At 40.9% G+C, this 12,356-nt stretch overlaps 2 protein-coding genes across 4 annotated transcripts; one reads left to right on the forward strand and one right to left on the reverse strand.

Annotated features, from left to right (window-relative positions):
• On the forward strand, positions 2,072-4,766 carry LOC104723487 (oligopeptide transporter 3-like). Its single transcript, XM_010441866.2, has 5 exons — positions 2,072-2,563; positions 2,648-2,745; positions 2,839-3,408; positions 3,491-3,746; positions 3,831-4,766. The coding sequence occupies exons 1-5, from the start codon at positions 2,072-2,074 to the stop codon at positions 4,626-4,628; spliced, it is 2,214 nt and encodes a 737-aa protein (XP_010440168.1). The 3' UTR covers positions 4,629-4,766.
• On the reverse strand, positions 5,371-8,300 carry LOC109124586 (SNF1-related protein kinase regulatory subunit beta-2). Of its 3 annotated transcripts, XM_010441869.2 has the most exons (5): positions 7,582-8,299; positions 7,292-7,473; positions 7,029-7,191; positions 6,517-6,816; positions 5,371-5,783 (listed from the first exon to the last, which is right to left on the reverse strand). In XM_010441869.2, the coding sequence occupies exons 1-5, from the start codon at positions 7,780-7,782 to the stop codon at positions 5,757-5,759; spliced, it is 873 nt and encodes a 290-aa protein (XP_010440171.1). In that variant the 5' UTR covers positions 7,783-8,299; the 3' UTR covers positions 5,371-5,756. The 3 variants fall into 3 exon arrangements, with proteins under 3 accessions (XP_010440171.1, XP_010440172.1, XP_010440170.1); XM_010441870.2 differs by lacking the exon at positions 5,371-5,783 and having other exon boundaries at positions 6,104-6,816; positions 7,029-7,188; positions 7,582-8,300; XM_010441868.2 differs by lacking the exon at positions 5,371-5,783 and having other exon boundaries at positions 6,104-6,816.

The raw sequence follows: 12,356 nt of genomic DNA on the forward strand, positions 1-12,356 counted from the left end.
TACTTTCATACTTTCTACCTTATCTTTATCCATTCACGCATTAACAAATTTGATTGGTATCATTCTAATGTTTTTTTTTCACTATGAAAAGAGATTGTACGGAGTTGATGATGTATTTTTACCATACAATATTTCGTACCCTCTACTTTTGTACCACCACTATTTTGTGACGGCAATTTTCAAATTTTGTTTTTCTTCATACTTTTATCTCTTACCGATTTATTCAATGTCTCTATTTTATGTCACCAATTTGATCCGACAACATTAGATCTTTTAGCTAGTATCTTTCAACTCAAGAGATCATCTATAAACTATAGAGTAAACTATATACGTATCACATATACAGTATATTGAAAATGCGAAGCTGGTCCGAGAACGACAAGCACTTAAGACAATGAAAATGTTAATGGAATAGAAGAAATTCGTTTTGGTCGATGCAGAATCATGCCCGGCCCGCAAGGTAGGTAATGTCTCGTTCGCTTTTTGCCCTAATGAAATAAAAGGTATGAACGGTCCAAATGAAATGATTGCTGTAATTTTTGTGGTGCGTAATTATTGAATGATTTACGGTTCGTGAACAACAATGTGTATACATAGTATTTGTTTTAACTTTTATGTGATAATAAGGGAAAGTGAGGAGGAAAGCGAAGAAATATAAAAAGAGGCTTTCTAGGGGTTTTAGGACTGTAAGGGAATAAAGGGAGAATTAACAATAAGGCAAATGTCGTTTTCTGTGTGGAAGAAGAATAATGAATACTAGTGTGGGGGATTGTGTGATGTGTCATTCGCTCAATTCCAAAATTCATTGCTTCAAAACTACTCAAGAATCATATTAACAAGTAGTGGTGTTTGTCTCTACAACGATCTCTCTTACCATCCCATGGACTTATTCCTTCCAACAGAATGAAAAAATAAAAGACAAGAAATATTCCTTTTGTTATAGTTCTTGATGTTTTCTTTGTGTAGAATTCTGTATGTTACCTTTGCTGTTCAACTAATATAGACCTTTGTGTTTTGTTTCTCACAATATCAAAATCAAGGTGGGAAACCAAAAAATGTTCTTAGATAAGTCAGGACGCTTTCTAACCAAAACGATAGAGCTTTGAGACATGTCACTGTCTAACTCTAATCCATCTAGTATTTGTATAACCTCCATTCTTAAAAACATAACATTAGTTATCTTTTGCCTTTTTCAATTTGTTTAAAACGTTTGAGTGCTTTATTCATATATATTCCATAATTTCCTAAGAATCGAGTGAATAGTTTAACCACTTTAACCCCTTTTACTTTAATATTATTTGCCGTCGTTTCCACAAATCACTGTTTTTTTTAATTGGACTTTTCACGGACACAACCAATGGAAAAGTGCAAAAAAGCATATTCAAAGGTTCTCATCTCAATCCCACTCGGACAAGTCCAAGTGTCACAACAGCCCACTCTGTAAATACCACGTTAGCATGATTGGCACGTGGATGGAGTTTTGTTATGTGCGCACCACGAGCTTACCACGCCTACGCAACACGACCTCCGTGAGAATACTAACGGCCGTTCTCTTCCACTTGCCTATTTCGGAATTGCAATTCTCACGGCGTTGGAAACGTGAAACGTTGCGTCTTAGTCGAGTGTCAAAAACAGGCCCACCCGAGACAGCTTTGAACTTGACAGTGTTCTGAGTGTGTCGAACGTCTAATGACACGTGCGTCTCACAAGCGTGGAAAAAATAGGAAAGCCAGACCATTTACAACCTCCCAATGTGCCTTTGCAGTCTTGCAAATCTCATTTTCCTTAATTTAAGTGTTCTTTTTTGCCTTTTTACCATACTCCTATCGAGTCAAAGATCAGTATCATTTAATTGTGATTATATGAGTCAATTAATTGACAAAGATTTTGTATTCGTGAAAAAGTGACACGTGGATAGGAAAAAGGGGTAATAATGTAATTCGAAACAGCATTCACACTTTATGACAGTAGTTCCCCTGCCTTGTCCTTTGGTTATATATAAACAAGAACAACAACCAAACATTGTATCTTTGTCTGGTACTTCAGGGAAGAAGAAGAAAGAGAGAAAGAGATGGACGCCGAGAAGGCTGTTGATAAAAACAATGCCCATCTATCCTCGGACCACGAGCGCTGTCCCGTGGAGGAAGTGGCTCTGGTGGTTCCTGAGACGGACGATCCAAGCATACCGGTGATGACATTCAGAGCTTGGTTCTTGGGTCTGACCTCATGTGTTCTGCTCATCTTTCTCAACACTTTCTTCACCTACCGCACGCAGCCACTCACCATCTCGGCCATCCTCATGCAGATCGCTGTCTTGCCCATCGGCAAGTTCATGGCTAGGACTCTTCCAACCACTTCTCGCAACCTTCTTGGGTGGAAGTTTACCCTCAATCCTGGTCCTTTTAATATCAAGGAGCATGTCATTATCACCATCTTTGCCAATTGTGGCGTTTCTTACGGTGGTGGTGATGCTTACTCCATTGGGGCTATCACTGTTATGAAGGCTTACTATAAGCAGAGCCTTACCTTCATCTGTGGTCTCTTCATCGTCTTGACCACTCAGGTATCTTTCTCTCTCTCTCTCTTAGGCTTTCAAGATTCGTTATTGATCTGTTAGTTGACCAAGAATGGAAATGAAATTTTGTAGATTATCGGTTATGGTTGGGCTGGAATTTTGAGGAGGTACTTGGTTGATCCTGTTGACATGTGGTGGCCTTCTAATCTTGCTCAAGTGTCTCTCTTCAGGTTTTAAATCCAATCTTGATTCGTATATTACCTGCACTGCGAGAAAGCTGATTCGGTTGAAGTTGAATTGTATTGTTTCTGTGTTTGTTTCAGGGCGTTGCACGAGAAGGAAGAGAAGTCTAAAGGCTTTACGAGGATGCAGTTCTTTTTAGTGGCTCTTGGTGCTAGCTTTCTTTACTATGCGCTTCCAGGCTATCTATTTCCAATCTTGACCTTCTTCTCATGGGTATGTTGGGCTTGGCCAAACAGTATTACGGCTCAGCAAGTTGGCTCAGGGTACCATGGCCTTGGAGTTGGAGCCTTCACTCTTGACTGGGCTGGTATCTCTGCTTACCATGGTAGTCCTTTGGTGGCTCCATGGTCCTCTATACTCAACGTTGGTGTTGGTTTCATCATGTTCATTTACATCATCGTCCCTGTTTGTTACTGGAAGTTCAACACTTTCGATGCCAGAAAGTTCCCAATTTTCTCTAATCAGCTCTTCACTACCACCGGCCAGAAGTATGACACAACCAAGATCTTGACACCGCAGTTTGATTTGGATATTGGTGCATATGACAGATACGGGAAGCTTTACCTCAGCCCTCTTTTCGCACTCTCCATCGGATCCGGGTTTGCGCGATTCACTGCAACTCTAACTCATGTGGCATTGTTCAACGGCAGGTTAGTTGCTTTTGTGATTCAGTTCTGTTGAGTAGTTACGGCACTGTGAGAAGAGAATCATCACTTGGTGTGTTTTGTGCAGGGACATATGGAGGCAAACTTGGTCTGCAGTAAACACCAGGAAGCTGGACATCCATGGGAAATTGATGCAAAGCTACAAAAAAGTGCCTGAGTGGTGGTTTTATATACTGCTGGTAGGAAGTGTAGCTATGTCTCTCCTCATGTCTTTTGTGTGGAAGGAGTCAGTGCAGCTTCCATGGTGGGGAATGCTCTTTGCTTTTGCATTGGCCTTTATTGTCACCCTCCCTATTGGTGTCATTCAAGCAACTACAAATCAGGTTAATTAGTAGTTTATATGAGAGATAAGGCCTCCTCCAATAACCCATGCTCATACTTTGTCAATTTTTTCTTAACATTTGCAGCAACCAGGATATGATATAATAGGGCAGTTCATAATCGGTTATATCCTCCCTGGAAAACCCATTGCTAACCTGATTTTCAAGATCTACGGGCGGATCAGCACAGTCCACGCTCTCTCATTCTTGTCAGACCTTAAGCTTGGCCATTACATGAAAATCCCACCGCGCTGCATGTACACGGCTCAGCTGGTTGGCACTGTGGTAGCTGGTGTGGTGAATCTGGGAGTGGCCTGGTGGATGCTGGAGAGCATTCAAGACATATGCGACATCGAAGGAACCCACCCTAATAGCCCCTGGACTTGCCCCAAGTACAGAGTGACGTTTGATGCTTCAGTTATTTGGGGGTTGATAGGACCAAGACGGCTGTTTGGACCAGGAGGCATGTACCGTAACCTTGTCTGGCTCTTCCTCATTGGAGCTGTCCTGCCTGTTCCAGTGTGGGCGCTGAGCAAGGTCTTCCCAAACAAGAAGTGGATCCCTCTCATCAACATTCCGGTTATCTCCTACGGCTTTGCAGGAATGCCTCCAGCCACTCCAACCAACATTGCTAGCTGGCTGGTCACAGGAACCATCTTCAACTACTTTGTGTTCAATTACCACAAGAGATGGTGGCAGAAGTACAATTACGTACTCTCTGCAGCACTCGATGCAGGGACTGCGTTCATGGGGGTACTCTTGTTCTTCGCCCTGCAGAACGCTGGACACGACCTTAAATGGTGGGGCACAGAAGTAGACCACTGCCCTCTCGCCTCCTGTCCCACAGCTCCTGGAATCAAAGCCAAAGGCTGTCCCGTTTTCTAAATTCAACAACTTTGATTAGATACAGACATATAAATCAACATGTTTTGCTCTTTCTATTGCTTCTTTCTGTACAGCCTTCTACTGTTAGATAGTGGCCATCAGAATGCAATAAACTCTATTTAAGATTGATTTGAGAAAGAGATCTCTCTTGCAGAAAGTGATGCTTTGTTACACATCTTTTTATTTTCTGCTACATATAGCTTTTGACCAAGGACGTCAATGTTATAGATATTAGAACCAACCACCAAGAGACTCGATTTACGAGCAATAGGAAAATGCGGAATTGGGACTCTACCGAAAGCATAACCAACATCTTCCTAAACAAGAAGTGGATCTCTCTCATCAACATTCCAGTTATCTCATACAGCTTTGCCAGCTTGCTTGTCACAGTAACCATCTTCAGCTACTCTGTGTCCAATTACCACTAGAAGTGCAATTACGTACACCGACCGCCGTAAGTGGGGGTGCTATTATTCTTTGTCCTGCAGAACGCCGGACATAATAACCTCAAACAGTGTCCATCAGAATGCTGTACAGCCTTCTACTGTTAGATAGTCGCAATCAGAATACAATAAACTCTACTTTAGATTCTTTTGGGCCATTAAGAAATCTGTCATCTTCTGCTTTTCACCGGTATATAGTTGATCTGCAGATGCTTTGTTGCAGAAGCATATGATCATCTGTCACAATCACACTTGACTTTGCTAGATTTGAAACCAAACAATAATTTAAGAAGACTGGCAGGTGACAACTGTTGTGAAAACTTGAAAGCCCCAAAACAAAACCATAAAAAAAGATTTGCCGGTTTTACAAGTGAAGTCGTTCCTGCATTCTTCTTTTCTAAATTATACTAAAAAAAAAACAGATGATGAAGTCTTCGAATCAAAAGATTACACAGACACTGACTGAATACTGCATCTTCATTCTGTTGGTAAACCTTATTGACAACTTTAAAGACAACAAAATTCGCCGTATCGAGGGAATACTTTGCCTGCAAATAACTCTCTTCGTGTGTCTCCTTCCTATAGCCTCACCCATTCTCCATGAGTTTAACTTTTAACACCAAATTAGATATGGAACATGTCGAGTTTCCACATGCTACCCATTCGGAATTGGCATCATATCTTCTCACCTCTGCAATGACTTGTAGAGCACCANTAGAAGTGCAATTACGTACACCGACCGCCGTAAGTGGGGGTGCTATTATTCTTTGTCCTGCAGAACGCCGGACATAATAACCTCAAACAGTGTCCATCAGAATGCTGTACAGCCTTCTACTGTTAGATAGTCGCAATCAGAATACAATAAACTCTACTTTAGATTCTTTTGGGCCATTAAGAAATCTGTCATCTTCTGCTTTTCACCGGTATATAGTTGATCTGCAGATGCTTTGTTGCAGAAGCATATGATCATCTGTCACAATCACACTTGACTTTGCTAGATTTGAAACCAAACAATAATTTAAGAAGACTGGCAGGTGACAACTGTTGTGAAAACTTGAAAGCCCCAAAACAAAACCATAAAAAAAGATTTGCCGGTTTTACAAGTGAAGTCGTTCCTGCATTCTTCTTTTCTAAATTATACTAAAAAAAAAACAGATGATGAAGTCTTCGAATCAAAAGATTACACAGACACTGACTGAATACTGCATCTTCATTCTGTTGGTAAACCTTATTGACAACTTTAAAGACAACAAAATTCGCCGTATCGAGGGAATACTTTGCCTGCAAATAACTCTCTTTGTGTGTCTCCTTCCTATAGCCTCACCCATTCTCCATGAGTTTAACTTTTAACACCAAATTAGATATGGAACATGTCGAGTTTCCACATGCTACCCATTCGGAATTGGCATCATATCTTCTCACCTCTGCAATGACTTGTAGAGCACCACAGTAACATACTTTGCTAAAAAGCGGTGAGTGGAACCAAGCGCAACCACAGATGGACCACTTTTTCCCTTCTGCATGTAAAGATGATTGAGGATGACATGCTGAGGTCTCGGCAGCGGAGATGGGATGTCAGGATTGGCTGCTGGCAAGTTCAGCAGTGTCATCTGTAGGTGCGGGGGAACCACAGGCGGTTCTTTTGAGTAGTCCTCGGCTCCCAAAAGCAAGTTGCTGTAACTATTCTCAGGAGATTGCGGAGGCTCAAACCCAGATATGCTTTGAATGTCTTCAGGAACATAGTCCTGCATACATCAAAGTATCTCTGCTGTTTTCACACTCAAAAATCGAAAAAAGAAACTACAAAGCCTTGTTTTGTTTTCTAACTTGCAAACCAACATAGATCTCTTTTCCATTCCCTATAATCCTGGTTATGCAGTTCCAATAGTCTCTCATTAAATGTTTCACTTCTCCACCTACTAACCGATCTAAAAGCTGATGATATATGAAAAGGTACCTGAAGGTCCAAAATGTTGAAAGTGTTCCCAGCATCATCTCTTGCCAAGGGAAGCTCAGGGGCATGCCTCCACTGTCCATCAACAATGAACCTGTACTCATAAACTCCTGAAGGCAACACTTTCATGATTGTGAAATCTTTCCCAGATCTCTGCAGGCGACTTCTGATCAAACCCCCCACAAGAACAACATAAGCTCAGATTTCGAAATGATAAAGAAGCCAAATTAAAATTGAAAACAAAACATTGAGATAAAAAAAAAAACCTTGTCTTCCAATTGTCCCATGATCCCTCAACAGCAATCTCCTTGCCTCCATGGCACCATGTGATCATCGTAGGGATACCTTGCTCGTTACAAGCCTCTTCATACAAAGAAGATGGCGTTTGCATCCACGACGGATTAGGGATGTGAATTTCATCAGGTCTTTGAAGTGGAAGCACCGGAACCTTTTAAACAAAAAAAAAGACACAAACTTTTTTAAGCTTCCAGATCTCTCTCTTTTCAATTACATCCTTCCAGATAAAGACAGCGAGAGAAAAAGCGAATCTGAAAACCTGAGGAGCGAACATGAGAGGAGACTGAGTAGCTCGAGGGCTATGAGGAGGAGATTGACCCATAAGCTCAGGAGGAGCTACGTGGTGGTTACCATCGGAAGCAGCAGACATGGCTTCACGGGAACAAATCTCAGCGTCGTCGTCTTCAACCGCAGAGGCGTTGTTACTATTCGCTTCTTCTCTCCCGTTCACGTTACCCATATCCCACAAACACAAAAGTGATAAATCTAATCTCAATCTCTCTCTCTCTCTCTCTCTATCTCTCCCTTAAAAAAAGCTCTCTCTTTTTTTTTTTAACAAAGAGGTAACTTCTCAAACGGATCTCAACAACACAAATTCATGAGTGACAAGAACACACTCGATTACAAGGACAGACCCGGGTTTGAAAAAAGATTCGAGCTTTATCGTTAGAAATTGATCAAAAGAGGAGAGTAGGGACGGAGAAATTGAGGGGGCAAACACAACAATTATAAAAGCTTCTTCCTGACTGACTGAGAGAGAGAGATCAGAGAAAACTAAAAAAGAAAGCAAAAACTAAAAAAAAAAAAGCAGGAAAGAGAGGAAAAAAGGACCAATCTTTTGATTTCAACTCAAGACTCTTCTTCTCTCTCTCTCACACACACACAAATATCATATTGAAACGATCCTATATTTGTTGTTGTTTTGTCATTTCATCAATTGTTGTTGTTCCCATACACTCTCCCATCTTCCCCCACTCACATTTTTTCTCGAAAAAAAGATAGTCAGCTACCTCAACTATCACGGAATGCATGGCCACACATGCAAATTATGGTAAAGGACATCCAACTACATGACCTATATGTAATACATGGCCATTGAAATTTAAGAAGTTATGTGCGGAACATCATACATATCAAATGTCGACAAACCGGACGATTTGCGTCGGTGTTGACTCATCGTTGACTCATCGGACCCAAATTAAAACCCGATCGAACTTACAAATCAGAACCCGAGACCAAGACCCGGTTGAGTTTATGGATAATTATCTTATCAGGCTGTGGGCCTAGAGATTAAACAAAAAATATCAGGCCCATTATCTTATTACCACATCGATTTCATCGTAAAAAAGTTAAAACTTTACGATTTCCCAATTCAGTGTGTAGAAGTCGATCTACTTTTCAACTAGGGTTAACTCGAAGAAAGAGAAGAAATCATCTGTTGAAGAGGGATTTGCTGTAATCGTTGGTTTTAATCGGAAGTAACTTGGTGTTCAGGTCTGATTCTCACAAATGAGGTAAATTTTTCAATTTCGTTTTCATGTTATAACATTTTTAGTAGTGGTTTAAGTATGAACTAGTGGGGATGTGGGGATGTGAGGATGTTGTCGGATACTTTATGGGGTTGGTTTCGGGTTTTTATATAGTCGATTTTTGTTTGATTCTTTATCATGTGAGTTGATTCCATTGTCAGTGAGTGACTTGTTGGGGTGGTGGGGAATATTGTTGCTTTATCCGATACAGTAAATATAGAAACAGACAAGTATTGTCTTCTTATGTGACCGAAAATTTGTTTTTTTTTTGTAGTGAGAAAATTTCTGTTAAGGTGAAATGCCATCATTCTGGCGAATTCAAGTTACTCGGTGGAGTTTTAGACTACGTCGGTGGAGTTGTTGAGGAAATAGAAGTGGATTCTATCACTATCTTTGAAGATGTACTTATATATATGCTTGAGAAGCGAATTAAGTACATTGGGAAGATGTGGTACAAGCTACCATTTGAAGATGTATCAGATAGGAAGCCTTTGTGGGAGAATGTTGATGCTAACAAGAAGAAGTTGGTCTCAAAAGGACGATGGATGAAAGAAGTTGACATTTACTTTGAGAAGGAAGGAGAAGAATGTGTTGAAGCTATAGACACAATAGCTGTTGGAAAGGAGAATGCGTGTGATGGTGCTCTTATTCTCAAGGAGAATGTTTGTGAAGATGACGAAGGTCAGAGTTCGGAGGCAGCTTTATCTGAATCATCAGACTCAGAGGTTGATGGTGACATTAGTGACGAAGAGGCCGAGATTGAAGAGGAGGATATACAAGTTTTCAACAATGAAAATTATGAGGAACAGATACCAGACGAAGATGATGTATATCCTGCAACTGATGATGAATCAGGTGATGAGGAAGCACAAACAGAGAAGTTAGTTAGTGTAGTGGATGGTGTGTTTAGTTTAAGGCAGATTTTCAGCAGTGGGATTGATTTTAAGAGGAATGTGATCAAATATGTCTTAAAGACAAGGCGGCATGTGGTGTTCGACAGGTGGGAAAAGGAGAGGCTGGGTGCTAGATGCAAAGCAAAAGGTTGTGGATGGAAAATCTATTGTGCTGTGGACATACCACTTTGGAGGAAAGTGGATGGTGAAGACTTATGACTATGACCATCAATGCCATCCAACAGGAAGGTGTGAGATCATTAAAACTCATGTCATTGCTGATTTATTCCTTGAAGATATAAGAAGAGATCCGGAGATGAGCGGTCCAGAGATAAAAGATGAGATGAAGAAGAGGTATAACATAATAATCTCGCCAAACCAAGCCAAAGTTGCTAGAAGACGTGTATTTGATAAGCTGCAAGCTGAATGTGATGAGCAGTTTGCAAGATTAAGAGACTATGAGCTTCACCTAATAACGTAAGTCACAGTTTTGTTTTTGTATTATCACTTTGTTCTGATTAATTTTCGTATTTGTGTTAACAATTTTGTGATTTATTGTAGGTCCAATCCGCATACTACAGTTGAGGTTAATACAACAGTAAGGGCTGATGGTCGTGAGGCATTTCATCAAATCTACATCTGCTTTGAGCCGTTGAGGACTGCTTGGAAGCAGAACTGTCGCCCAATCATTGGTTTGGATGGTACCTTTTTGAAAAACTCGACGAATGGGATGATGCTTACTGCCGTAGGAAGGGATCCTAATAACCAGATATTTCCAGTGGCATGGGCCGTAGTGGATTGTGAGAACAATCCCAATTGGGAATGGTTTGTTTGAAAGCTGAAAGAAGATCTGGACTTGGGGCTAGGTGAGAACATCACTCTGATATCAGACATGCATAAAGGATTGATTCATGGTGTGTCAACTGTGTTACCAATGGCAGAACATCGAGCTTGTGATAGACATATCTACTCCAACTTGAAGAAATCCAACAAGGCAGACATGTTGAAGCCACTGTTCTGGAGAGTGGCAAGCAGCTACAATGAAGCTGATTACAAGGAGAATTTGGCGGTTTTCAAAGAGTTTGATCCCCAAGCTTGTGCAACTCTACTTCAAAAGGATCGAACTACATGGTGCAGGGCATTCTTTAGGGTTGGTTGTTGTTGTGCTGATACTCACAACAACCATACTGAGTCGTATAACAGAACCTTAAAGATTGCAAGGAGGAAGCCATTTGTCCAGATGTTAGAGCTGATAAGGAGGGATGCTATGCAACGGGTTGCCATCAGGTCCACTATTGCTGGAAAAAAAACTGCTAAGTACACAAAAAAGGCAAGAAAAGAGCTAGAGAAATCATGTGACGAAGCTCAATATTGTGCAATGATCACAAGCACTGGTGGCGAGTACGAGATTGTTGAGTTTGGGATAGGATATTTTGTGAATTTGTCTGCGCGGACTTGTGCTTGCAGGAAGTGAGATTTGACTGGTATCCCATGTCGTCATGCTGTTTGTGCAATAAGAGAAATGAATTACGAAGTGGAAGACTATATGTCAGATTACTACTTGACTGAAAAATGGCAAGGGACATATAGGAGGGGTCTGAGGCCTGTTAATGGATCCAAATTTTGGAAGGACTCTGGAAGACCATGGATTGTTGCACCTCCTTACAAACGTCCTGCAGGGAGACCGAAGGGCAAGGCAAGAATCAAGGGTCTAAATGAATCACCAAGCAAAAACAAATCTGACAAGAAAGTTGGTCGCCAAGGAAGAGTGGTCCACTGTGGTCTATGTGGTCAAGCGGGTCATAATTCAAGACGATGTCCTAATGAGGTATGTCTTCACACTATTGTTCTTTCTCTTTTAATTTGGTTCGGTTGTTCTGACTATACTTTTGTTAGTCCTCTGAGAACAGGGCCAAGAGAAGAAAACTAAATGCGGCACCACAATTGGAAGCTCAAGATCAAGCTGAAATGGCAGCAGCTTTTGCAGCAATGGAAGCTCCTGACCATGAACCTGAGGTGCAAGATGTTTCCTCATCCGCACCACAGAGAAGAAGCTTTGTCGAGAGGATGCTATTCGGATGAGGTAGCTGACTCATTTTTTGGACATGTCGGGTCGGTTTTAGACTCCTTTTGGTACAATATTGACATGTAGGGTTGGTGACTTAAAACACCTAATCGGGTATTATTTTGGTCATGTATTTGGTGACTTTAAACACACTTAGTCCCATATATTTTGTTTTGCAAAGCCACTAACCAAAGTCATTAGAAATTCATTAAAAAGTCATTACAAATTCATTAAAAAGTCACGACATAATCACTAATCAAAATCATTCATACAACAACAAAGCTATCTAATAACTCAACCAAAGACAATGGCTCCAATGGTGCATACCAGCAATCCTGTCAATCCAGTGATGATAATGCCTTGACGATACATAGTTGTTTCCATCTCAACATTCTTTAATGACATCTCCAATTGATGCTTCTCCAACTCATCACGAAGCTCCATGATTGTCGATTTTAGTTGACTTATCATCCTATTCTTCTCGTTAATTTCAGCTTGAGCTTCTACCAACGCTTGTCTGGGCCAGCCTTTCACCTCTTCTTCATCA

Source organism: Camelina sativa, chromosome 11 (assembly GCF_000633955.1).
Source record: "Camelina sativa cultivar DH55 chromosome 11, Cs, whole genome shotgun sequence".
NCBI lineage: Eukaryota > Viridiplantae > Streptophyta > Magnoliopsida > Brassicales > Brassicaceae > Camelina > Camelina sativa.

Coding starts and splice junctions, on each gene's coding strand:
- LOC104723487 (XM_010441866.2), top strand. CDS start 2,072: ATGGACGCCGAGAAGGCTGTTGATAAAAACAATGCCCATCTATCCTCG. Junction 2,564..2,647: donor TCATCGTCTTGACCACTCAG/GTATCTTTCTCT, acceptor GAAATTTTGTAG/ATTATCGGTTATGGTTGGGC. Junction 3,409..3,490: donor GTGGCATTGTTCAACGGCAG/GTTAGTTGCTTT, acceptor TGTTTTGTGCAG/GGACATATGGAGGCAAACTT.
- LOC109124586 (XM_010441869.2), bottom strand. CDS start 7,782: ATGGGTAACGTGAACGGGAGAGAAGAAGCGAATAGTAACAACGCCTCT. Junction 7,474..7,581: donor CTCTCATGTTCGCTCCTCAG/GTTTTCAGATTC, acceptor TTTGTTTAAAAG/GTTCCGGTGCTTCCACTTCA. Junction 7,192..7,291: donor TGGGACAATTGGAAGACAAG/GTTTTTTTTTTT, acceptor GGGTTTGATCAG/AAGTCGCCTGCAGAGATCTG.